At 47.4% G+C, this 24,341-nt stretch overlaps 1 protein-coding gene and 1 pseudogene across 2 annotated transcripts in view; one reads left to right on the forward strand and one right to left on the reverse strand.

Annotated features, from left to right (window-relative positions):
- The window catches only part of AP3S2 (adaptor related protein complex 3 subunit sigma 2), a 66,242-nt gene extending 53,946 nt beyond the window's left edge, over positions 1–12,296 (forward strand). The window contains exons 5-6 of the mRNA XM_082619622.1: positions 9,383–9,490; positions 11,321–12,296. Coding sequence (XP_082475748.1) covers positions 9,383–9,490; positions 11,321–11,449 — 237 coding nt within the window. The 3' untranslated portion in view covers positions 11,450–12,296. The remainder of the gene's footprint in view (positions 1–9,382; positions 9,491–11,320) is intronic.
- Positions 12,297–17,321: 5,025 nt separating this feature from the next.
- On the reverse strand, positions 17,322–19,647 carry LOC309803434 (large ribosomal subunit protein P1-like; annotated as a pseudogene). The gene has a single exon. The product of its transcript is annotated as a large ribosomal subunit protein P1-like (transcript).
- Positions 19,648–24,341: the final 4,694 nt, after the last annotated feature.

Genomic DNA, 24,341 nt, shown 5'->3' on the forward strand with positions numbered 1-24,341 from the left:
GCATTCCTAAGTCAAGATTTATGAATGGGTTACTAGTCTCATGGGTAACCAGATATATGTCAGCAAAGGTCTTCATCATTGTTTGAGAACTAACAGAGCATAGAGGCCACCTGGTCAGAATGATTATTATAACAATAACTATTACATACCAATCCCCTGACAATAGAGAAGTGATTACCGCACAGTACAGTCCTGGGTAGGAGCAGCAGAAGGATAGGAGGAACTGTATGTGCCCAAGATGGCGTCAGTTATGCTAACAGCCATAGACAGTGATGGCTTCTGTTGACCTGGGATTGGATTCAGAACTTCTTTGTCTTCAGTGACAAACATAACCAAGGATGAACTTTTTTTTTTTTTTGCGGTACGCAGGCCTCTCACTGCTGTGGCCTCTCCTGTTGCGGAGCACAGGCTCCGGACGCACAGGCTCAGCGGCCACGGCTCACGGGCCCAGCCGCTCCGCAGCATGTGGGATCCTCCCGGACCGGGGCACGAACCCATGTCCCCTGCATCGGCAGGTGGACTCTCAACCACTGCGCCACTAGGGAAGCCCCAAGGATGAACTTTTGAAGGTCCTGGAATCCTCTATTCTTGGATAGGTTTGTTGAAACTGACTTGTCTCCACACCCTGTAGTTCCAGAGCTGTGTCCCTAAGGAACACCTCTGTCCTTGAAGTGACACTTTTATTTTCCCTTTTAGACTGTATCAATCCTGACATGAAACGAGCAAGCTCATTTTAACCCACTTTTATCTGTGGAGGTTAACTCTTGTGTCCCAGGCAGTAGAGTGTGCTTCTCAGTGCCCGAATGGGAAACCAGGCCAACTCAAAAGGCCTGTGTCTCCTCAAAATCAGGACTTGTGAGCCAGATGAGCCTCTTTGATCCATTCAGCCAAATTTATGAAGTACCGCTGTTACAAAGCACGGTGCTTGGCACTGGAGACCCAGAGAAGAATATGACATAGATTCTGCCTTCAAGGAAAATCATGGTGGAGGAGAAGAACAGACAAGTGAAAAATATGACAGTGCACTGAATTGAGTGCCTCAGGAGAGATGCATACTGGGCACAGCAGTATCACTGAGAAGAGTGTGATTATCTCAGCCTAGAGAGGTCCTTAGTCTTTCTTGAATTTACTCGGCCCAAGTCTTAAGTATTCATCACCTCAAATCTTGGAAGAATGGTTTTGCAGTCTCTGATTTTTACAGAACTGCTTAACAGGATCAGCATGAAGAATGGTAGAAGGTAGTGAGGGTTAGTATTAGCAATTCTCAGCAGAGTTGGCAGCATTACAAGCCCTTGTTCAATTAGAGAAGTGCTTTCTTTCCATCAGGAAGTCCCAGCAGGTTAAACAGTCATTTAACTCTCCTTCGATGCTTCCCAGTGTTATTTTCCCCTTTCTGTGCATTTTCACAGTGGAACTGCTTACCAAGGCTTTGTTGGCACAGAACCTCTGATTCAAGCTGTTCAGAACAGGAGAGTCACACCTTCCAGGAGTCCCAAAGCTGTACCTAAGCACTATTGAATGCTCAACATACACCAGATTTATTCTTCTTATTTCATCTGTTAGTAAACTGGGTCACAGGAACACTTCCTGAGGGAGCCCAGGGTACAAACTTATAGGTCTCTATCCTGATCAGGACATTTCATATTGCCTCTAGGGAATGAGATGGGGAAGGTCTCAAACAGTTAGCTTATACTGACAGGAAAGAATAGAGGGGCCACATTGGATGCCCAGTGGATCCAGTTATAGAAGCAAGTACCTTCAACAGAGGGAGGATGATGTGACAGCTTCCTGGAAAAGAAAAATGAAGGAGACGGATGTCCAGATGTGTGGGGAGGAGAGAATAGAGTCTCGATAGCAGGTTAGATTGCCTTCAGAGGAATAGACATCTTGACTGCTAATCATTCCTACTTTTTGACTGTTTTGAGGGTTGTTGTTTTTCTCTTTAATTAATTTACTTTTTTAGTTTCGGCTGTGCCAGGTCTTAGTTGCGGCATGTGGGATCTTTGTTGTGGCATGCGGACTTCTTAGTTGTGGCATGCATGTGGGATCTAGTTCCCCGATCAGGGATTGAATCCAGGCCCCCTGCATTGGGAGCGCAGAGTTTTACCCACTCGACCACCAGGGAAGTCCCTTTGAGGGGTTTTAAGAGACAGAATTAAAAACACCAACTTTCACTCATTAAAGTGTGGCCATAAATTTATGTATCTTGATCTTGTAAAACACAGTTTCCAACCAGCATTTTACCTGTTAACATTTCAGATCACCCAAAGTATTTCCTCTGTTGCCTTACCCTCACATCAAGATAACCTATTTGTTTATTAGGGTTATCTTAATCTTTTTATTCAGATTAAACTCTTCCCTGTTGTGATTACTCTTGGGTCAAATTACCAGGGGATTTGCCAGGAACTAAGAAATCAGTAGCACTTTTGTTTAAACACTTCTGAATGAATTTTGCTAGAGAGCTATGAATTACTATTACTTGATAATTGATATTTGTTCAGTGCACACTGTGTTAAGCTGGGTTTAGGGCTCTTGAGGGCCTTTACCTCTTTGCTATCTTCTATTCTGTGGTTTTTATTGCCACCTACATGACTCAGGTTTCAGATTTCTTTTTCCCTCACCTCAGTTGGTTTGTTGGTTTGATCCTTTAACCCTCAGTGTTCTCTGAGGTACTTACCTACATTTCTGCTAGCATCCTTAAGATCAGTCCATCAGTCAGCTCCTGTCATTTAACAGAACCATTCTTTGTGATCTTTTTTCTAGTTTTTTAAGTACATGAGTTTGGTATTGATTCTTGGCTGCCTTCTCCCCACACTCATGCTTGACAACCTCCAGCTTTCTCAAGGCCCCTCTATCTCCACTCAAAGAAATGTCACCCATCTTTCATGGTCCACTTCATAGTCAGTGGAAGGAAGTCTTCACTGACTTGTCAGGTTAACATGGGCAGCTGGTGAGCTAATCCCTAGTTGCCCATGCTTTGCTCATTTACACTGCACGAGTCACTGTGCTTACCAAAGGTCAGTTGTGATTGTTTCAGACCTGTTGATGCCAGTTATATTGGTATTGTAAATAAGTAACTTAATTAATAATATACAGATAAACCATGAGTGAGGAAAGAGACTTGTTCTATGAAAAATTAACTTGCTTTGGAAAGGCAAAGTAACTTGCGTTGGAAAGGCAAGTTACTTAAAAAAGGAAATGAAGTTGAATTAGGTTTGGACAGAATAACTATAGGAGACTAGAGGTGGAGGACTCCTAAAATCTAGAAGAGTTCTGTGCTTCCTGTTTCACAGGAGTCTTGAGTTCTCCCTCTCCTTTAGAGAAACTGGAAATTGTGGATGATACATTATGAGTGAATTTTATACAAGAAAAAGGCTTAGATCTCTAGCTAGCAGAAAAGATCTTTTGGGCTCTACATAAAAAGTTTGATGGCTCTCTGGAATTTAAGAAAAAATAAAAATGTCATGAAGAACCTAGGGGTAAGACAGGAATAAAGACACAGACCTACTAGAGAATGGACTTGAGGATATGGGGAAGGGGAAGCTGTGACAAAGTGAGAGAGTGGCATGGACATATATACACTACCAAACGTAAAATAGATAGCTAGTGGGAAGCAGCCGCATAGCACAGGGAGATCAGCTCGGTGCTTTGTGACCACCTAGAGGGGTGGGATAGGGAGGGTGGGAGGGAGGGAGACGCAAGAGGGAAGAGATATGGGAACATATGTATATGTATAACTGATTCACTTTGTTATAAAGCAGAAACTAACACACCATTGTAAAGCAATTATACTCCAATAAAGATGTAAAAAAAATTGATAACTCTCAAAGTAGTGTTTATAGCAGATGATTGTGGGCTTGGACATTGGGAAAAAAGTCACAGTAAAAGTCAAAATAACTTATCTTTATTACATGAGTTGTCGGTTTTAAATGCTATCCATTGAGGGTAAGGAAATCAGTGTTATTATTCTGCCTCCCTCTTTTTTTCCCCCGTCTTCCTAATTTTTTGCTAGCTGTAGCTTTCTACATTGTCAAAGCATATAGCATGGGCATTCTGTTTTCACTCTAATCCCATTTGTCTTAGTCCTACCATTAAGGGGATTCAATGCTCACCGCCAGTCTTTCTGCCACGGTTTTTCCAGTCACCTCTTGGTTAGCAGAAGTGTTTTCTTCTGTAGATTCCTCAAAAAAGACTCATGGGAACAATATTTCCTATTCTGTTACTCTTGATTGACAGTCACCTAGGTGTAAAATTCTTAGGTTACCCTTTGTCTCCTTGGGAATTTTTGTAAGTATTGCTCCTTTTTCTGCTAGCATTGAATTTTACTGTTGACATTTTCAAGATTTTGTCCCTCTTTTAAGTGATTTGATCTTTTTGCCTGGTGGCAGAAATTGAGAAATCTTACCTTCAAAGTCTAACTTCGGGCTTCCCTGGTGGCGCGGTGGTTGAGAGTCCGCCTGCCGATGCAGGGGACACGGGTTTGTGTCCCGGTCCGGGAAGATCCCACATGCCACGGAGCGGCTGGGCCCGTGAGCCATGGCCGCTGAGCCTGCGCCTCCGGAGCCTGTGCTCCACAACGGGAGAGGCCACAACAGTGAGAGGCCCACGTACCGCAAAAAAAAAAAAAAAAAAAAAAAGTCTATCTTGGCAGTGACTGTTCTGGGTCAGTTTTTCCCTGGGATACAATGTGCCCTTTCAAGAACATCCTGAATTATATTTTTACATCATCTTTATGAACTGAGTCTTTACATATCTGTCTGTTTCTATGTTACAGTTTTCTTTTATGCATATGTTATATCTCCTTTGCTGTCTTCTGTAACTCATTTTCTCCCTATTCCTTTTAATTCTTTTTTTCATTTCATTTTAGTTGCTTTTTAAAAATTTCTCCCCTTTTTGTTCCTCCCTATATTTTCAGCAGTCTCTCCTGCCTTTTGTTCCTTCCAGTTTCATCTTCATTTCTGTATGTTTTTTCCCTTCCACTTATGTCTTCTTCTCTTCTTGTCTCCCTGCCTCTCCCATAAACTCTTGCACTTTTGCTTTGAGCTCTTGCTTCATAGTTTTCTTTTTTCAATTTTATAAAGTATTTTATTACATTTTATCTGCTCTATCACAGCATTTTTCTGGTGTGTAGTCTTAGTCTGCCCTTTGGGTTTCCTGTTTCCTAATTTTTTTCTTGTTGCATCTTTATATAGATCCTGTGCAGATTTCATTTTTATAACTCATCTTTAAATAGATGAGTTTTTCAGGGACCAGCTATTTGCAGGATGCTTGTTTAGGGGAGGTCCCAAGTCTATATTCCAGGCTGGCTGAAGTTGTTCTCATAATTTCAGGTTCCAGGTGAGTTCCTTTACCCTTTATTTCTACCTAGCCAAGAGAGATGGGCATCTGCAATTTTTCCACCATGCAAAGGCTATCTTCTCTGCTGCCACAGAGACTGGCTCTGTGAGGCAAATAGAGCTTGTTTGGGTGTTTTCTCATTTAACTCCAACTCCAGGTCCAAGGAAGCTCCTGTTTTCCAAAAACAAGGAATCTGTTTGGTCCCAGAGGGTGTGTTCTTTACCTACAAAAAGTATATTTTTGCAGGTCTTCCTGAGCTCTCCAGCTCCCGTGTCCTCTCTCAGTAGCATCCTTTCTTCCTCTTCTCAAAAGGAAAAGAGCTCTTGCTTGAGCTCCCTGCTTTTGACAGCTTTTACACCTATTTTGGTGCCTGGGATTGTGGTTATCTTCTTCTTTTTTTTAATGTATTTATTTGTTGGGTTTTTTTTTAAATTTTTGGCTCTGTTGGGTCTTCGTTGCTGTGCGCGAGCTTTCTGTAGTTGCGGCGAGTGGGGGCTACTCTTTGTTGCAGTGTGCGGACTTCTCATTGTCGTGGCTTCTCGTTGCAGAGCATGGGCTCTAGGCGCATGGGCTTCAGCAGTTGTGGCATGCGGGCTCAGTAGTTGTGGCTTGCGGGCTCTAGAACTCAGGCTCAGTAGTTGTGGCGCATGGGCTTAGTTACTCCGTGGCATGTGGGATCTTCCCAGACCAGAGCTCGAACCCGTGTCCCCTGCATTGGCAAGCAGATTCTTAACCACTGCAGCGCCAGGGAAGCCCTGTGGTTATCTTCTAATTTTGTTGAAAATGGAGTTTGCATTTTTATTTATTTCTCCTTTTTTGCACTTGAAACACATTTTGAATAGCATTTAAAAATTATGACTTCGTGATGCAGTGTTCAAATCAGAAGTCTTAACTGATGTTACCTATTAACCAACCGCTGGTCCCCATGATATCCTCTGTTAGGCCTTTCACTACACCTTCTCCATAAAGCCTCCACCACCACACTGTCATCCATCTTTTAAGCACTTGAAGCCCAAGGAAGATGCTATGAAGATGCTTTTCAGACTTATGAAAAGCCTTTTATTCATTCAACATGCCTACTCCACACTGGGCATTGTTCCAGGCCTTGGGGATAAAGCATGGAAGACTTTCTACTAGACTTTTGACACACCCTGTTCAGATGAAGAGGGTGGAAGACTCAGTTTGGAATTTTGAGGGAGTATGGTGGAAAGGGTAGAACAGTAGTTGGAGCAACTAAGCCCATGCGCCACAACTAAGCCCATGCGCCACAACTAAGCCCATGCGCCACAACTACTGAGCTCTGGAATCAGACGGACCTAGATTCAGTGATCAGTTCTGCTACTAAATATGTGACTTTGGGATAGTTTATTGACTTTTCCATGTATCGGTTTACCTCAGATGGATGTTATAAAATTAAAATAAGTTACATATGAAGTGCTCAGCACATAGTAGATGCTCAACAAGTACTACTTCCCCCATGAAGAAGGGGTTCATTAAACAAAAAGAATAAATACTAGGAGTACTGGTATAGAGACCTATTTTTTTAAATTGTGGTAACATTTACATAACATAAAGTTTACTGTCTTCATTTTTAAATGTACTGTTCAGTAGTGTTAAATGTGTTCACATTTTTGTGCAGCCCATCTCCAGAGCTCTTCATCTTGCAAAACTGAAACTCTGTACCCATTAAACAACACTCCCCGTTCCCTCCTCCCCTCAGTCTGTGGCAACCACCGTTCTACTTTCTACCTCTATGATTTTGACTACTAGGTACCTTATATAAATGGAATTATACTATATTTGTCCTTATATGTCTGGCTTATTTCACTTAGCATAATATCCTCAAGGTTCATCCATGCTGTAGCATGTTTCAGCATTTTCTTCCGTTGTAATGCTGAAAAATATTCCATTGCATGTATATGCCACATTTTGTTTATCTGTTCATCCATTGATGGACAGTTGGGTTGCTTCCTACTTTTGGCTATTGTGAATAATGCTGCTATGAAGATAGGTATACAAATATCTCTTTGAATCCTTCTTTTCAGTTCTTTTGGGTATAAACCCAGAAGTAATATGGTAATTCTATTTTTAATTTTTTAAGGAAACACAGTACTATTTTTGGAAGCCTATTTCTTGATGGGGAAGTATAAACAGTGTAGTCCCCCAGGGCATAATTTTAAGACCAGTCTTGTTTAACATTTTGTAAATTATCTGTATATGAGAGTTTCACTATTAAATTGCCATTGTGTATAGATAATGAAATAGTTCATATTGTGTAAAATTTTAAAACACCTCATGTGAGTGTATATGTAGACATAAAAGTGGTTGATAAGGCTTAATTAATGTAGGCAAACATATTTTATTTGTATTTGAATGTATGCTTTATTACACTCCCTCCTTGAGGTCGGAAGAAATACCCTAGTTACATCTGTTAGTGTATTCCCCTCACTTATTATGGGCAAAATATGGAGAACTGATGTGTCAGAAAACTTCATGTGTCAAAAATACACATGCACAAACTTGGAGACGTGTCTTTTTTCTTGACTGTCCATAACCTGTGGAGTATATTGGCCCTCAAATCCTCCATAGTTTAGTCTGGACTTTACGCCAGTAGGGTCTCAACTGAAGACAGTTTTTTCCCCCGGAGACATTTGATCATGTGTGGAGACATTTTTGTTGTCACAGGTGAAGGAGTGCTACTGGAGTCTAGTGCTCAGAGCCAGGGATACTGCTAAACATGCTGCGATGCACGGGACAGCTCCCCACAACAGAAAACCCTCCAGCCCCAGATGGCAATAGTGCCCAAGTTGAGAGACCTTGCCTTAGACCCAAACTACCTTCTCAGCATCATCCTCAGCCTCTCTTTTGCATAAACCTGACCTTCTAGCCAGACCCGGGTGCTCCTCAGACCATACACCAGCTGAATTGCTTCCTCCAGTGCCTTTCACCTGAAATCCTCCTCCCTGCTTCTCTGATGGCAGACCCAGCTTCAGTTCTCTCACTGTCTCGGTGAAACTGGCTCTGGTCTCTCTAGCCATTGCACTCTTCCTTCTCTGACCTCCTGTATGACTATCCCACTAATCTGGCACTTCGTTAACAATACAGAGTGGTACTTGCTCTCTTTCCAACTTAACTGAAAGTGCTTTGAAGGCCATGTTGATAGGACTTGATTTGAAATATGAAGTACCACCCCTTACATACCCCAGTGGGCACCTTGACCCACCTGGGGCTTCCCATGGCAGCTTTCCTGCCACTGTGGGATAGAGTGATTTAGTCAGCACAATACTCGGCTGTCACAGCAGTCTGAGACTCAGCTTTGTTGGGAGAAGTACTAGCTAGATGGAAGGCCCACTTGTGAGCCTCATGACCAAAAAAGTATTCACCCTGAACATGGTTTCTTATCTAAAGCTGGAAGATATGGGATGAGGACGGGTGCCAAGAAATGGGCCTGTTTTGCCTCCAGCGGAGCACAGACTGGAGGATCTTGTGAAGCCTGGGGGATAACATATTTCACATGGAAATATGCGTGGACAGGAATTGTTCTGTCATAGCTGGACTGACTTAATGCCAGTTGGTGTTTATGATGATAACACTAGTAATGAAAGGCATCATTATTTTTTTAGAACCCAATGTGTGCCAGGCATCGGGTAGGTGCTTCACACAGGTTGTCTCCTTCCGCCCTTACCACAATCCTGGAAGGAAGCTGAAGCACTGAAAGGATGATTTGCCCAAGGTCACCCAGCTAATAACAAAGAGCGGAGCTGAAATTTAAACACAGTCTGACTTCAAATGAAGCCTGTGCTCTCAGCTACCACCTTGAGTGTAGCCAGGCCCTTCTGCACTGCTTTTGGAAGAGATTTGTGTCTTGATATGCCGGGATGTATGGGGAATCCCCTGTGGTCTCTGAGGCATTTGTTGTGAATCAGGTGCCAGTGTCAAGTATGACCACCCTGCTGCTGCAGGAAAGCCCACGAGGTTTCCTTCGGGTCCACACTGTCACTCCCACAAAGGGCTCTAACCCTTCTTATTTTTATTTCCCCTTCAGGTACACTACATTCTTCAGGAGGTGGTGATGGGTGGGATGGTGTTGGAAACAAACATGAATGAAATCGTGGCTCAGATTGAAGCTCAGAACAGGCTGGAGAAATCTGAGGTGAGATGCAGCTGTAATTTTGCCCTGGATGGTTAGAGAAGACATGGGCAGAAGGAGGAATGGCTAATGTGTGGGTTTGGGTTGCTGTGGAACCTTAACAGTGTTTTCTACTCATCCTGTTTCTTCCTTGAGTCTATCGAAACTCATTGGTTTGAAGGCCAGCCATGAAGATTAAAAAGGTAAGAAAAAGGCTAAAAGTGTGAATGGAAAAGCCAGGTGGCATGGGAAGGCAAACAGCTTCTGGCTTGGGAGGTTATGGCCAATGTTTGTGGTTTCTAATTCCTCCTTCAAAGCCACGTGTTGCTTGGAGGGACCCAGAATCCCCATCTCTGATTCCAGTGTGGTTTCCTAGCTTGTGTGCCTATGAGTCTGGTCTCCCAGCAGGCACTTCTCGTGGTTTCAGACCTCAGAGTTGCCAATTTCCTTATTTCCAGTTAGCCTTATAAAAAGCTACAGTAGAGTTTGGGCTGGGTTTGAAAATAGCATACCCCAGGTCCACCCCCACATAGTGCTGAGTTTGATACAAATGCTCACAGTAAATTCCCATCCTTTTCCCCTGAGATCTCTCCATCACCTTTGTCAGCCTTACCAGGGAGTAGAGGTTACAGGCATACACCTTCACACGTGGCAGAACAAGCAGAACAAATTACCTCTTCAATTATCTGAGTGTCTTAAAGAGCTTCATTGCTGGGCTTCCCTGGTGGCGCAGTGGTTGAGAGTCCGCCTGTCGATGCAGGAGACACGGGTTTGTGTCCCGGTCTGGGAAGATCCCACATGCTGCGGAGCGGCTGGGCCCATGAGCCATGGCCGCTGAGCCTGCGCATCCGGAGCCTGTGCTCCGCAACGGGAGAGGCCACAGCAGTGAGAGGCCCACGTACCGCAAAAAAAAAAAAAAAAAGAGCTTCATTGCTTTGTGTAACGGAACTTGATCTTGCGAAACCAGGAATGCTTCCTGTGAGGACTGGCAGTCCTGCTGAAGAAGCTTTTCCAGACCACAGCTATTGTGGCAACTATAGTTCTCTTCGAAATGTAGGCTGGGAAGCTTCCAGGAATAGTAAGTGAGTCAGAGGCAAGGGGTTTGGAAACTAGAAGCAATGGAGACTTGCTGGGCGAGGGTGGAATTGGAGTCAGGATCCTGAAAGTAGTCAAGAAGAACGAAACGGTTTTGAGAACATCCTCGACTTCTCCCCGTCTCCGCACACCGGGGCCAAGCCTGGAGAGTGAGGGCTGACCGCAGGCACCTTTCCTCTCTGTTGTTCCCAGACTTTCTGTGTCTGTGGGTACGCTCCACCTCCTACGTGTCCTTCTTCCCGTCTTGTGGCCACATGACATTTCCAAAGCCAGCTCTTGTCCATTTCATGATATTAATTGGCAAGTGGTTGTCCTAAGCTGTGACATTCCTTTTCCCTTTAAGAGTTTCCCTGTGACTGCCCTCCTCTGTAAGAGTCTTCAGTCTCTTGAGGAAAGGGTTTTGTTTTATTTTGTTTCATAACCCTGTTGTGAATATGACTTGGTTAAACTTCCTTGGTTATTTCAACAGGCATCTACTTAACACCTACTGTGTGCCAGGCACTGTTGGCACTGGGGCTATAAAACTGCATAAGACACAACCCACCTTTAGGAGTGCAGTTTGGGTCCCTGTACTATAGAACCCACTAACCTAAAGATTGTTGTGTTGGCCACCTTTGAGGCATAAGGAGGGAAAAATCAAAATGTGCATTGCATGTGCTCGGTTTGGACATTTTCTAGCCCTCTTTCACTTGTTTTTATTTAAGCCTTAAGCAGATGACACTGAGGGTTTCTCTTATACCCACCTTCACGTCTCCCCAGGGTGGCCTTTCAGCAGCGCCCGCCCGGGCCGTGTCCGCTGTGAAAAACATCAACCTGCCGGAGATGCCTCGGAATATCAACATTGGCGATCTCAACATCAAAGTCCCCAACCTGTCCCAGTTTGTCTGAGAGTGGAAGATGGCTGAACTGAATCCTTGGAACCAGCAAAGCTGAGCCAGTCCTGCAGCAAAACCCGCTCTGCGCCCTAGAGGAGTCCAGCCTCAGGCCGTGGCCCCTGCTATCCCGAAGCGGGAAGGAGTCCTGTGTCCAGTGGCAGCGTTTGTGCTTGCTTCTCACATGTGCGGCCTTGCCCGTCTCTTGTACACACAGCCACTGCAGATGTGAGGGGCCCTGGCTTCCTCAGTGGGTGTCAGGTGCCCAAGCCACTCGCCCCCTTTACCCGCCACGTGCAGCCACTCCCAGGGATTGCAAACTCTAGTGAGAGGCCCCCCTGCTCCCAGAACCCCACCACGAGGATGTTCTCTGACGCGAGTCTTCAACCTTAGCACCACGCGGCTCCCTGAGGTCCTGTAGCATTGACTTTCCTGGTGAGGTGCCATAGCTAGAAAAGAGCTGACCCTCTAGATTTGGGGATGTGGTGAGTGGCAAACAAGGGCAGGATGTTATGAGATCCAGAGTTGCCTACTGACTCTACTAGAGTTGGCACACCCAGAATCCTTTTGTAGAGCCACGCTGTCTCATCACCACCTCCTGCAGCATACACTCCCCACTGCCACAGTCCTGGCCGTGCTCTCCCAGGTGTTTATGTGCAGGACACAGTCCAAATCATAAGCCTGTTGTTTGCCTTCCCCCCACATTTCTGCCAATAGGGAGGGCACCCCCCTCAGCCAGAGGGGTCCCCCTCAAAGGGGCCCTGTGTCTGTAGAAAGCAAAGTTGACAACATGGGGAACATCTAAGAATTATGACTCTTCCAGGTTTAAAATACATTCTCCTTCCGAGGAGCAGACTGGTCGATTGCTGTGTTATGAATGATGAGTCTTCTTTGTACAGGAAACCCACTGCTGTCTACACCAGCTTCTGGAGCATGAAAGCCTGAGCTGGGGTCATGTGTTCTGGACCTGGCACAGGGGAAGGCTGGGGACACGGGCAGCCTGCTGGCTGAAACCGGTGGCAGTGCAACATCTTCTCCCCCGTGTGCGAGGGGTCCCTGCCTGAGCTCACTCTGGGCACACCCTGTTCCCCTCAGATGACAGTCCCCTGGAGCTAGCTGTGGAAACCTGTAGATGTTTACATTCGGTAAGAGCAGCTGAAGCTGCTCCTCGAAGCAGTGCTTCCTACTCCCGCGCTGCCTTGGGGCCAGGTCTCAGGTATGATGTTGAGCTGCCTTGAGATTAGGGAGCTCGCTGCACCATCACGGTAAAGCCTCCCGGCCTGGGGACTTTTCATGCCTGCCAGCCAGTGGCCCAAACTGTTTCCTCAGGCCTCCTGATGCTGTCGCAGAGCCCGTCTGAGGTGGTGCCCGGCAGGACCATGGTCAGGACCACGTCTTTTCCCGCTTTGAACAGTGCTTCCTGTGCTTGGTGCCTTTTGCTCTCTGTAGCCTCTTAACCTCAGTCTTTTGGAACATCTCTGATAACCTCAGAGATGGGTAGTATTGATGAGAATGTAGGCCCTCTTATGTTGGAAGAGGGAAATGTAAGTTTATATAACTATCTGATGTTAAAACCTCTGATATTCTTTTAAAGAGTTTAATTTTTATTTTTAACAGACATTTCAGTATATTCACATTTGCTGAAAGTGATATAGGAACAAAGAAGGAAAATGATATTTATTTTGCACCTCCTGTAAGGTGGCATGAGCGAGATCCTTCCACAATCCTTACAACAGACACTGTTATCTCCATTTTGCAAGTCAAGAAAGTAAGACTCAGAGAGGTCAAGTAACCTGCTTTAGGTCACAAGGGCTAAGAATTGAGACTGTCTGTATGTCTAAATCCACAGTTCATTTTTTTTCACTGCTCAAGATGGCTTCTCCTGATTTTATTTTCTTTCTTATGGGTGAGGAAACCTCAAAAAGTTTAGGTAGCTTCTCAGAAACTGTGATAAAAACTGGCTTGGTAGGGCTTCCCTGGTGGCGCAGTGGTTGCGAGTCCGCCTGCCAATGCAGGGGACACGGGTTCGTGCCCCCGTCCGGGAGGATCCCACATGCCGTGGAGCAGCTGGGCCCGTGAGCCATGGCCGCTGAGCCTGCGCGTCCGGAGCCTGTGCTCCGCAACGGCAGAGGCCACAGCAGTGAGAGGCCCGCGTACCGCAAAAAAAAAAAAAAAAAAAAAAAGCTGGCTTGGTAGACAGTGACAGCATCAAAGAGTGTGGGCTGGGGGGTCCCCCACATGCCTCCACTGAACTGGTGAGGAAGCAGAAGCCCAGAGTGTTTAGTGTTGTGTCCAGGGTCACAGAGCTGGAACAAAGTCAGTTTTCTGTTTTCTTTTTTTAAGATTTTTATTGGAGTAGAGTTGATTTACAATGTTGTGTTAGTTTCAGGTGTGCAGCAAAGTGAATCAATTATACGTATAGTCGTTTTTCTTGAGTTTGTTTCATGGCTTATCGCATTGCTGCCACATGTCCTGGATTTCCTGGAATAGTCTTTGAATGTTTTGCCTGCCAGAAACCAATGATTCCCAAAAGCCACTGACCGGTGCTAGAGACTCCAGCAGTGGGCATCCCAACATCATCCCTCATACCGCTTCTAAAAATGACATAAAACTTGAACCTGGTCTTTTGTTTGGAACACTTGATCCCTTTGGATGAGCCACAGCAATTGTTCATTAACTACTTGAGGTTGCCTGCAAATCCAGCTACCTTTTTTGCTTGTTATCAGCAAAGCCACAAACGTTTTTGAAAAATAAGAGGAAATCCTCATTGGCCTTTTTTTTGGAGAGGGATACAAATACTGCTGCTGAGAGATGTTGGTTATGAAAATAGGGGCCAGGTTTGAATTTGGGAGCCCTTGGCCCTGGATGGTTTACAATGAGGATATCCTAAAGTGGTACAGAATACTGGGTTTTCAGTGTTCACTGCCACTGACAGAAATCTAATATTCCTCCATTATGCAATTTCTCAGTGCCTGGTGGATGCCAGGCTCAATGCTGGGCACTGAAGGTTGCGAGCAGTGAGGCCCTGCCTCCTACAGCTGTCTCTGCTGTGCATTTCTGAGTGCTCAGTTTGCATCTGACTGGCAGCCTGAATTTGTGGAGACTAGAGTCAGTGACTTTGTGTTTTATGGAATATTTAAAGGCCAGTAACCCATTTCCCAACCCCAGCTGACCCCATCATGCTCTGCTGTCTATGCTCCAAACAGCCTGTCTTCAAGCTGCTAGAACAAAAATACTATAGACTGGGTGGCTTAAATAACAAACATTTCTCACAGTTCTGCAGGCTGGTCGAGATCAAGGTGCCAGCAGATTTGGTGCCTAGTGTGGGCCTACTTCCTGTTTCACAGAGGGCCATATTCTTGCTCTGTCTGGAAATAATGAAGAGAAAGCTCTGGGCTCTTCATCCCCTTATAAGGGCGCCAATGCCACCATGGGGTCTCCACCCCTGTGACCTCATCCAAATGTAATTACCTCTCAAAGGCCCCATCTCCAGGGGCTTCCCTGGTGGCGCAGTGGTTGAGAGTCTGCCTGCTAATGCAGGGGACACGGGTTCGAGCCCTGGTCTGGGAGGATCCCACGTGCCGTGGAGCAGCTAGGCCCGTGAGCCGCGACTACTGAGCCTGCGCGTCTGGAGCCTGTGCTCCGCAACAAGAGGCCGCGATAGTGAGAGGCCCGCGCACTGTGATGAAGAGTGGCCCCCGCTTGCCACAACTGGAGAAAGCCCTCGCACAGAAACGAAGACGCAACACAGCAAAAATAAATAGATTAATTAATAAAAACTCCTACCCCCAACATCTTCAAAAAAAAAAAAAAAGGCCCCATCTCCAAATACCATCACATTGGGGATTGGATGTCAACATATGAATTTGGGAGAGGACACAAACATTCAGTCCATACGTACCCACCTTTCTGCTAGGCCTGGTCATGGCTCTGTGCTTGTCACATTAAGGATTAAGTCAGCTATCTTGAGTCTTCTCAAGTCCTTGTTATTCAGGCCTCTGCCACTTAAAGAGCCAGCCTTTCCTCCCCACCACCTCCACCTCCATGGAGCCAACCTAGGGAAGACCTCTCGGGCCCCAGCTTCACCAGGTAAGAAACCAGGGGAGTTTGGCTGAAACCAGGCTGCTGGCTAAGTCCTGTCTCGTGGACCAGTCTTTAGTAGGGGATTTCCTTAGTGTGGTCCATGGGTTTCCAAATAGGATGCAGCAGTGATCAGTGCCTGAAGATAAAGATCAAGAGAGAGTGTGATAGCCAGGACAAGAGCCAATGAGGTAAGGGGAGTCACCTGGGGTGGAGTGGGGGTGTCAGCTCCTAGCAAACATCCTGGTCTTCAGCTTCCTGAGTCTCCTGCCCTACCCATCTCCTTGTGGTCATCGTGAGCCTGGTGTCCACATACCTGTGTGTACACGTGGCCAGTGCCCACAGGTGGATGAATGGCTGATCTCATGGTTAAAATGTTGCCCACTGGGGAGCACTGGAGGATGCTACATTTGCGATGTCTGGCAGCAGTTGGCAGATAGACAAACAGGCCTCCTATAAGGCAGTAGTTCCATGGAAATGATTAATCTTTTCCAGAAGATTGTTCAAGTTCTTTCCTATTTCAATGAATTAATGTTTTGAAAAGGAAATACACATGGTTCAAAATTTAAGGTGACAAAAGCCTGTTCAGCCAGACTCTCACCCTGTTCCCCCAAACCACGGAGCACCCACCCCCATCCCTGGAAGCAACAAGTGTTTCCAATTTAAAAGATTAAGAGACAAAGCCCCTGGATTTTTATTACTGAAACTGAGAGAGTGTACTTTCATCAGAGTTGTGTCCCATTTGACCTTGGTTGACCTCAGCCCACTACAATCCTGCTGTCCTCTGTAGAGGGAGAGGCCTCCCAGACCACCCCGTCCTTGCTCTGCCTGTCTGTTTTCCATGGCACTCTGATGTCCTGTGTGTTTGAGTTGTAGTTTTTATCTCCCCTACTAGGATGTATGCCCCTCAAAGTCAGGGATTTGTCTCTCCTGTTCAGTGCTGTCCCAGCTGCTATGACCAGTGCCTGGTATGTACTGCTCTATATTGAATGAGTGAATAGTTGAGACAAATGGTAACTCGTTCTAACAGCAACTTGTAGCTTATGCTCTCCAGGGCCCTGTGCTCAGTTAGCATTTGGGGAAAGAGCCTGGGTAATGGCATTGGGAACAGCCTATAGAGAGGGACCAGGTGATGGCCTGTGGAGGATGAGGGAGAGGAGAAAGGCAAAGCTGATGACAGTGGAGCCCACATGACCAGAGGACCAGCAAGGGAGAAAGACCAGAGTTTGGATGTGGACATGTGACACTGGAGTTGCCTGAGAGTATCTGGGGCAGATGTCCACCAGCCAGCTGGGAACCTGGGAGTGGGCAGAGAGGAAATGAACGTCCAGCCCAGAGAGATGGTGGTTGAAGCCATGTGGGTGAGTGATGTGGCCAAGAGGACTCAGCCTGTGGGCAGAGTAAGGGAGATGAGAGTAGACAGGAGCAACTTCCAGTCGACGGAGGACTTTCAGTGGGAAGGGCCCCTGCTGAGAGGCCAAGGGGTGGGACTTAGAAGAGATGACCTTTATTGGTCTTGCCATTGCCCCTCCACCCCAAGCCCTCTAAGTGAGGCAGCGAAATGAGGGAACTTGGAAGGGGTGGTTCTAGCCGAGTGGTGGGGTGGGTCTCACCCACGAGGTGGTTGTATAAGAGTGTGCGTTACAAGCTAGCTCTGTGATGTACAGAGCCTTCGGAAGGTCAGTCAGTGACCACATCCATAAAGGGGTACCAATAACTCCTGCCTTAGGGGGCTGTTTGAAGACCACAAAGGACTCCATAAACACAGGCTGCTGTCATCATTGGGATTTTTGCAGAGGGAATGGGAGCTGAAGTAGATGCAATTAGCTGGGAGAGGTTTGGTGGTGCTGGGAAGGAGAGATGGGCGTCTGTAGTGCTCAAGTCCTGGCAGAAGACCTCAAAGGTGGGGCTGCAGAGGGATGATGGGGACAGTGGATGCTGGCCTGGCCCCACCAGTGGCCCATATCTAGAGGCCACCGGTAGATAAAGCTGTAGGAGAAGTGGTGGAATCTCTGGAAAGTGAAACTTCCCTTACAGTGAGGAGGTTGAAGACATAGAAGAGCAAGCTTGGGATTGGTAGGACCGGAAGCGTGGGGGACAGAGCCTGGAACTCCCTTCCCCCAGAGTCAGGGGGAAACGGAGAGGTCCCAAAGACACAGTGGGAGGAGTCAGCATTTGGCCAGGACGGGTGAGGGCCTCTGGCCAAGCAGGCCTGTCCGAGGGTTGGGTTCCTATAGAGACTCCACGCTTCCTGTGAGAAATGGGATCTTTAGGCTTTCTCAAGAGCAAACCTTACATTTTTTTTCAACTCTGATAGCAGCCTGGCCTGAGAGCACTTGGGTATAGGGGTGCCCTCCCCTCCCACCTAGGATTGGACTACACTTTCAAGAAGGCAGGTTGGGGGTTATTTTCTGTATTGGTGATGATGAATGCCCTTTACAAACCCATGGGATAAAGGCACAGCTGAAATGACAGAAAGGAGGAGGTACAGGTAAATACTTACTCATTTATTATTTTAAGAGTTCAGCTATTGAACATGTTACAAAAGAGGTTCAGTCGAAAAGCCCAAAGCCCATGTCATCATCAGACTCCTCAAGACTGTTCTGTCTTCGCTGCCACTGTCTTCTCAGCTGGGGCAGCAGTGGTGGAGGCGGCAGGACCTCCTGCTGGTGCCGCCCCAGCTGACAGGCAGGCCCACCAGCCCCTTCCTTGCAGATGAGGCACCCGATGTTGACATTGGCCAGAGCCTTTGCAAACAATCCTGGCCAGAAAAGGTCAGCATTTACACCAGCTGTTTAATGAGGGCATGGATCCTCCGTGACCATCACCTCATAGTTGTGCAGGATGAGGGCCGAGTAGATGCAGGTGAGCTCCGAGATGGAGGCCATGGTACAAGCGAATGCGAGGAGGGCGTGGTGCTAGTCGCCGGATGAAGTGAGGGGTTCACCCCAGTGCGACCCAAGCTTCCTCGGAGGGACTGAGCACCTTAGCGGCAGCTGAGGAGAGGGAGCCAGGTGAATTTTTCAAAGACTGGGATCCATTGACTCCCCAGGCTCAGGTGATATTCAAAATATTTACCAACAGGCCTGTCTCAGGCACTGACAAGTGGAGGTACCAGATGGGCGCTTGGGGATGTTACTGGTGGTCCATGATGCTTCTGCCACCAGGCCCTACCTCTCCTGTGGTAACAGGAGAACCCAGGAGGTTGCCACACCTGCAGCTGCTGCAGTTCGCTCCTCTGCTGGCCTGGGTGGGGCCCTGTTGATGGCAACTGTGGCTTGGTGAGTCAGTGTGCCTCTTCCTGCTGGGGCCCTGAGGTGGGAGGGGCAAGGAGCCTCCTCGTACCCCACCCCTAGGCCCTTACAAGCTGGAAATGAAACTGAAGGCCAAGAGACACAAGCCCAGGGCACGCCCACTGCAGAAGATCACCACCTTTGCCATGGGCAGCCTGGCACTGAAGCTTTCCTCCAGCCTCCCAGTTCTGAGTCCTTGGCACTGGGTGCCCTTCCCTTGACCCCTCTCCAAGCCTCCGAGTGGCTCCCCAGCTGGCCGCGGGCCACATGAATCTTATTCTGGCTGGCAGGCCTGAGGTCGCTGCATGCCAAAGATGGCAATATGCACAGCCTGGAAGGTAATCCTTTCTTGCTAGGAAAGTGCTTATCTAACTGAGGCAAGCTAGGATTTGAACTGCTAATTGCTAAGCCAACTTTTCTGGAACTTCTTTTGTGTGTCTGGGAGGTACAGCTGGTCCACGAGGAGGTGGCTCCCATTCAGATGCTGGACTGTGCACTCTGGGGTGTTTTCTGCTGAAATTCCCTCACGTTTTTTGCTGAGTTTCCCAGCCTCTACCTGCCTCTTCTCCACCATCTGGGGCCTACCTGGGCCCTATGAAGTGCCAACCAACCCATCAGCTGTTTATTGTGCACGATGATGTTACAAGATTGGAAGGAAATCCCTGGGTCCAAGATCTGTGCCAAACGCACGTGATACGGTGACGCTGCCTGGCATTGTACTGTGCCTGGCACAGGTTGGTGGCCCGCAGCGGGCCATCCTTTCAGGCCTCTCCCTGAGCCACAGTGCTCAGGGTTACAACCCTTTCCTATCAGGTCACCCACTCCCAGCTCCAGCCCAGACCTGATGAGCTGCTCTTGGCTCCTGTGGCCCCAGGCCGTGCCAGACCCTGGCCCTGGCCATCCCCTCTCCCTGTCTTCAGGTCTTTCTCACTCGCTCACTTCAGGAGAGTCTCTGCACAAATGTCGCTGTCAGAGGACTTCCTTGCCCTTTCCTATTTCTCATGGCATTTATCACCTGACGTGATAGTGTTTGTAATGTCAAACTCTGTTCTTTTCACTATTTTTTGCTGTTTTGCTGTGCCTAGCACAGTACCTGACCCACTTTAGCTGTCGGTTAAATAAGTGATTGTTTATGAATGAATGAATGAATGAATGAATGAACACTTCTGCTGTTCCCCTGTCAACATGCATGGAGCTCCACACCTACTCCAGGCTTGAGGGCAGGAAGCTCTGTGGGGTGGGAGTCATGGGGCCTGGCTTCTCAATTCACTGTGTGAGCCTGAGTGAGTCATTTAGCTGCCTACTTGCAGTTGTAGGAATAGTGTACGAGAACGCACTTATCATAGAGACATAAAGCCCTGAATGGGATATAAACTTGGTTTGAATCCCGGCTCCACCACCTGCTAGCTGTGTGGCCTTGGGCAACATACCTAACCTCTCTGTGCTTCTGTTTCCTCATCTGTGAAATGGGAGTGAAACAGCTTCCTTGAATCAGTCAAGGTTCTTGGTTGCAAACAATAATACCAACCCAGAAGCTTACTAAAGGACTATAGGGAAGCTCTCACAGGCTCAACGGAAAGGTGGAAAGCCCAAAACAAAGCTGTCCAGGACACAAGGAAAAATATTCTCTGAAGCACGCCACCAGCACTGCCAACACTGGACCCCAGGGCCACGGACCCTGCTGGCCTTCCCTGAATAGACCAACTCCCAGGCAGTGCCTCTGATTTGTAAAACTCAGGTCCAGGGGCCAGGGCAGCAAGTAGAGGAGGCTGGCCCCAGCATCACACAGTGAGGAGCTTGCCAAGCAGGGAAGAGACGCCTGTCCACCACATCACATGCAGAGGGTTGTCCTGAGGATTAGAGTTAATCCAGAACCTCGAACACAGCTAGTGGGAAACCTGGTGGAATCCGTTGGAGTTAGTACATGCTTATCCTATGACTCAGTGATGTCAAACTAGTGTGCGTGTCTGGAAGACGGGGACAAAAATGTTAACAGCAGCACTATGTGTAATCGCCAAAAACTGGGAACAGCCAGATGCCCATCAAGAATGGAATACATGAATAAATAAGTACCCTGGACTACTACACAGCCACAAGAAAGAGCAAACCACAACTACATGTAACAACGTGGAAAAGTCTAACAAACACAACACCAGGCATAAGAAGCCAGGCAGAAAACCACGTAGGTTGTATGGTTTCATTTATTTGCACTTCAAACACAGGCAAAGTGAATGCATGATTTTAGAAGCTGGGATAGTGGGTGTCCTCCTAGAACGAAAGAGAAGAAGGGGCAGGAGTGGGGCTCCTTGTGCTGAGAAAGCTCACTTTCTTGATCTGGGTGCTGGTTTCACAGTGTGTTCACTTTGTGAACCTTCATTGAGTTCTTCATTTATGATTCTGTATTTTTCTCTAGGCTTGTTATACTTCAATTAAAAAATCACATACGGAGCTTCCCTGGTGGCGCAGTAGTTGAGAGTCCGCCTGCCAGTGCAGGGGACATGGGTTCCTGCCCCGGTCCGGGAAGATCCCACATGCCGCAGAGTGGCTGGACTCATGAGCCATGGCCACTGAGCCTGTGCGTCCGGAGCCCGTGCTCCGCAACGGGAGAGGCCACAATGGTGAGAGGCCTGCGAACCGCAAAAAAAAAAAAAAAAAAAAAAAAAAAAAATCACATACGGGTTTAAGAAAAAAAGAAAGAAAAATAATTTGTCTCTGGGAAGTACTGGGGATAGTGCCCATGGTATGAGATGAATAAATCTTAGGTCGTTGTTACCATAGTCCTTGTCCCTGGTTAGTCTCTCTCCCACCCCACACACCCTATCCTCACACACTGTCCTCCCAGGCTGGAAGAGACCCCTGTGTTCTCAACCCTCAAATGCATTCAGTAGGCAGAGTTGGTGCTACAAGCACAGGGGTTCTGAGCTCATTTGTGAGTGGTGGGGAAGACCTCTTGGCTTAGCACAACCCATTCACTCCTCAAGGAATTAGCCACTTCCTGCAGAGGCTGGGAGGCCAGAGAGAGTGAGAACTGGGCAAACAAAGGGACTGCAAGTAGCTGAGGACAGGAGTGGAGAGAGATCAGGGAGGTGATGGAGAGCTGGGGCCTCGGAGGCAGGGAATGTGTTGGAGCCCATCCTGAGGACAGTAGGAAGCCAGGGTGGAGTGGTCTGTGTGTGCCTGTGTTGGGCATGGGGGAGGTGTATGTGTCCAGTTTTGCTCTGGCTTTAGTGAGGAGAATGGATGAAAAGGGAGAAAAAAAACATTCCAGGAGTCCAATTTGGAAGCCTTTGGTGGTGACCAGGTCAGGGTGAGACCATGGAGGTGGAGAGAATTGGAGGATTCATGGGGCATTCTAGGATTAGAACTGATAGGACTTGGGGATCGTCATCCAGCGTGGAGGGAAGCATGGGGATGGGCGAGGCAGGCGATGACCAGGGGCTTGAGTAGCCCCACAGATGATAGGTCTTGCTCTATCTGGCACCCCGGAGGAGCTGGATTTGGGGTGAGTGTAAGTTAGATTTGGGGAGCAGAGTCAGAAGAGACTGAGACAGTGGGCAATGCCTGTGGAGGGTGGGCTTGTGGGAGGGAAGGGAAGCCGTGTGCATAGAGAACCCCTGGCTTACAGGGACGCTGTCGAATTTAGGCAGCCAGCTCAGAGGAGAGGCCCAGATTAGGAGAGTGTGGGCCATGGAACCAGGGTTTCTGGGGCTCAGTGAGAAGGAGGGGAAGGGCTGACAGGGGGATGGGATGGGTGCACAGAGTGAGCCAGGGCCAAGGATGACAGAGATGTGGGGCCTGGTGGGCTTAGCTAGTCTCTATAAATTTCCAAATCAATGAGGTGGACACTGGTGAATGGGAGGACCCTGACCCTTGAGAAGGAGAGCACCCAGCCCAGGGTGGTGGTGCATCAGGGGACATCAGGCTAGATCACGTGTGTGGAGACTCTACATGATCTCCAACTAGAACAATATCAACGATAATAGTGAAAGTGGCTCTGGTAGACATTATTACTGTTCAAAATATCTATTGCCTCTCCCTGGGGGAGCATGCCACTTCCCATACCTTTGACATCAGGCTTGACTACCTGACTTGCTTTGGTCAATAACCTGAGCATAAGTGAGGTGTGCCACTTCTAAAAAGAAACTTCTGGAGTCATGGTGCTGCCACGTTCATTCTTATCCCTGCCAGGAGACCTGCAGTGTCCCAGATAAGGGCTGCTCCTTCAACCTGGGTCTTGGAGTGGAGCTGACTTACTGCAGAGCTGCAACCAACCCATGACGGACATGTAATGTGAGTCAGAAATAAACCTTGTTGTAAGATGCTAAAATCTGGGGGCTGTTTTTTGCTGCAGGATAACATAGCCTCAGCTGACTGATACAGCAGCCCGTGGATTTGGAGTGTATACTCTGCACCAGGCACAAATGATTCCATTTGTATAAAGTTCTAGAAAACATAAACTTATCTATAGTGACAAAAAGCAGATCAGTGGCTGCCTGGGAACCGGGTGGGAAAGAGGGGGGCAAGAGGGAGGGATTACAAAGGGCATGAGAAAACTTTTGAGGTGACAGATATGTTCATTATCTTAAGTGTGGAGATGGTTACATGACTGTATATACATGTCAGATCTTACAGACTTTAAATATGTACAGTTTATTGTATGTCAAGTATACCTCAATAAACTGTTTTTATAGAAAAGTCAACTCTGTTGGACTAGAATTCTAATAAAATTCTTATCCTTATTTTACAGATGAGGAAAATGAACCTCTTTGGGATTAAATTACATGCTGAGGGTCACTCAGTTCTTAAAGGCTGGATCCAAAATCTGAACCAGGTGTGCCTGAATTCAAAACCTGTACCTTTTAACCCTAAAGGAGTTTGAGTGGCAGGTCAAGGGTCCAGGGGTGAGGGCCCCCAGGCATGAATATGGGCTACATATGGAACCCCAGAGACAGCCCCTGCTTAAACACAGTGTTCCCCAAGAGTCACCTTGTGGGGGGAGAGGAGGTGGGCAGACGCCAGGCCCCACGGTTTTCAGAGCAGCCCCACGTCTCCTGGAAGTCTCTTAGGCACAGCATGGCAGCAGTGGGGTTCTGGAGCCAGCTGGTACCCACATGGGAGAGCCGGCTGTTAAAATTTCAGGAATTTCACGAATCAGTTGTTAAACGTAGCCATTATTAAAAATTAAATCATATATGCTTACAATTAAACAAAATATGTAAAAAACAAAGATTATAATACTCAAAACTCATGGCCTCCTAATTATGTTCCCACTCCTGACTGGTGTTTATGCTCTTGTGGTTCTGCACACCATTGTGTCTATTAGGGGGAGATGGTCTCTTCCCAGCTCCGCCTCCTGTGGTAGCTTGAATTCGGACTGGTGGGATTATTTACCCCGTGGAGATGGGAAAAATGCTAAATCCTAAAAATGCTAAATGCTAACCCCTCAAGCCCACCCCCTGCGGATTGTTAAACATTTAATCATCACATCACTGAGCCCTAGGGTCTTGGACAGGAGGCTCAGGTCTGGGGCTGAAG

Source organism: Mesoplodon mirus, assembly GCF_964341445.2.
Source record: "Mesoplodon mirus genome assembly, chromosome: 4".
Classification (NCBI taxonomy): Eukaryota; Metazoa; Chordata; class Mammalia; order Artiodactyla; family Ziphiidae; genus Mesoplodon; species Mesoplodon mirus.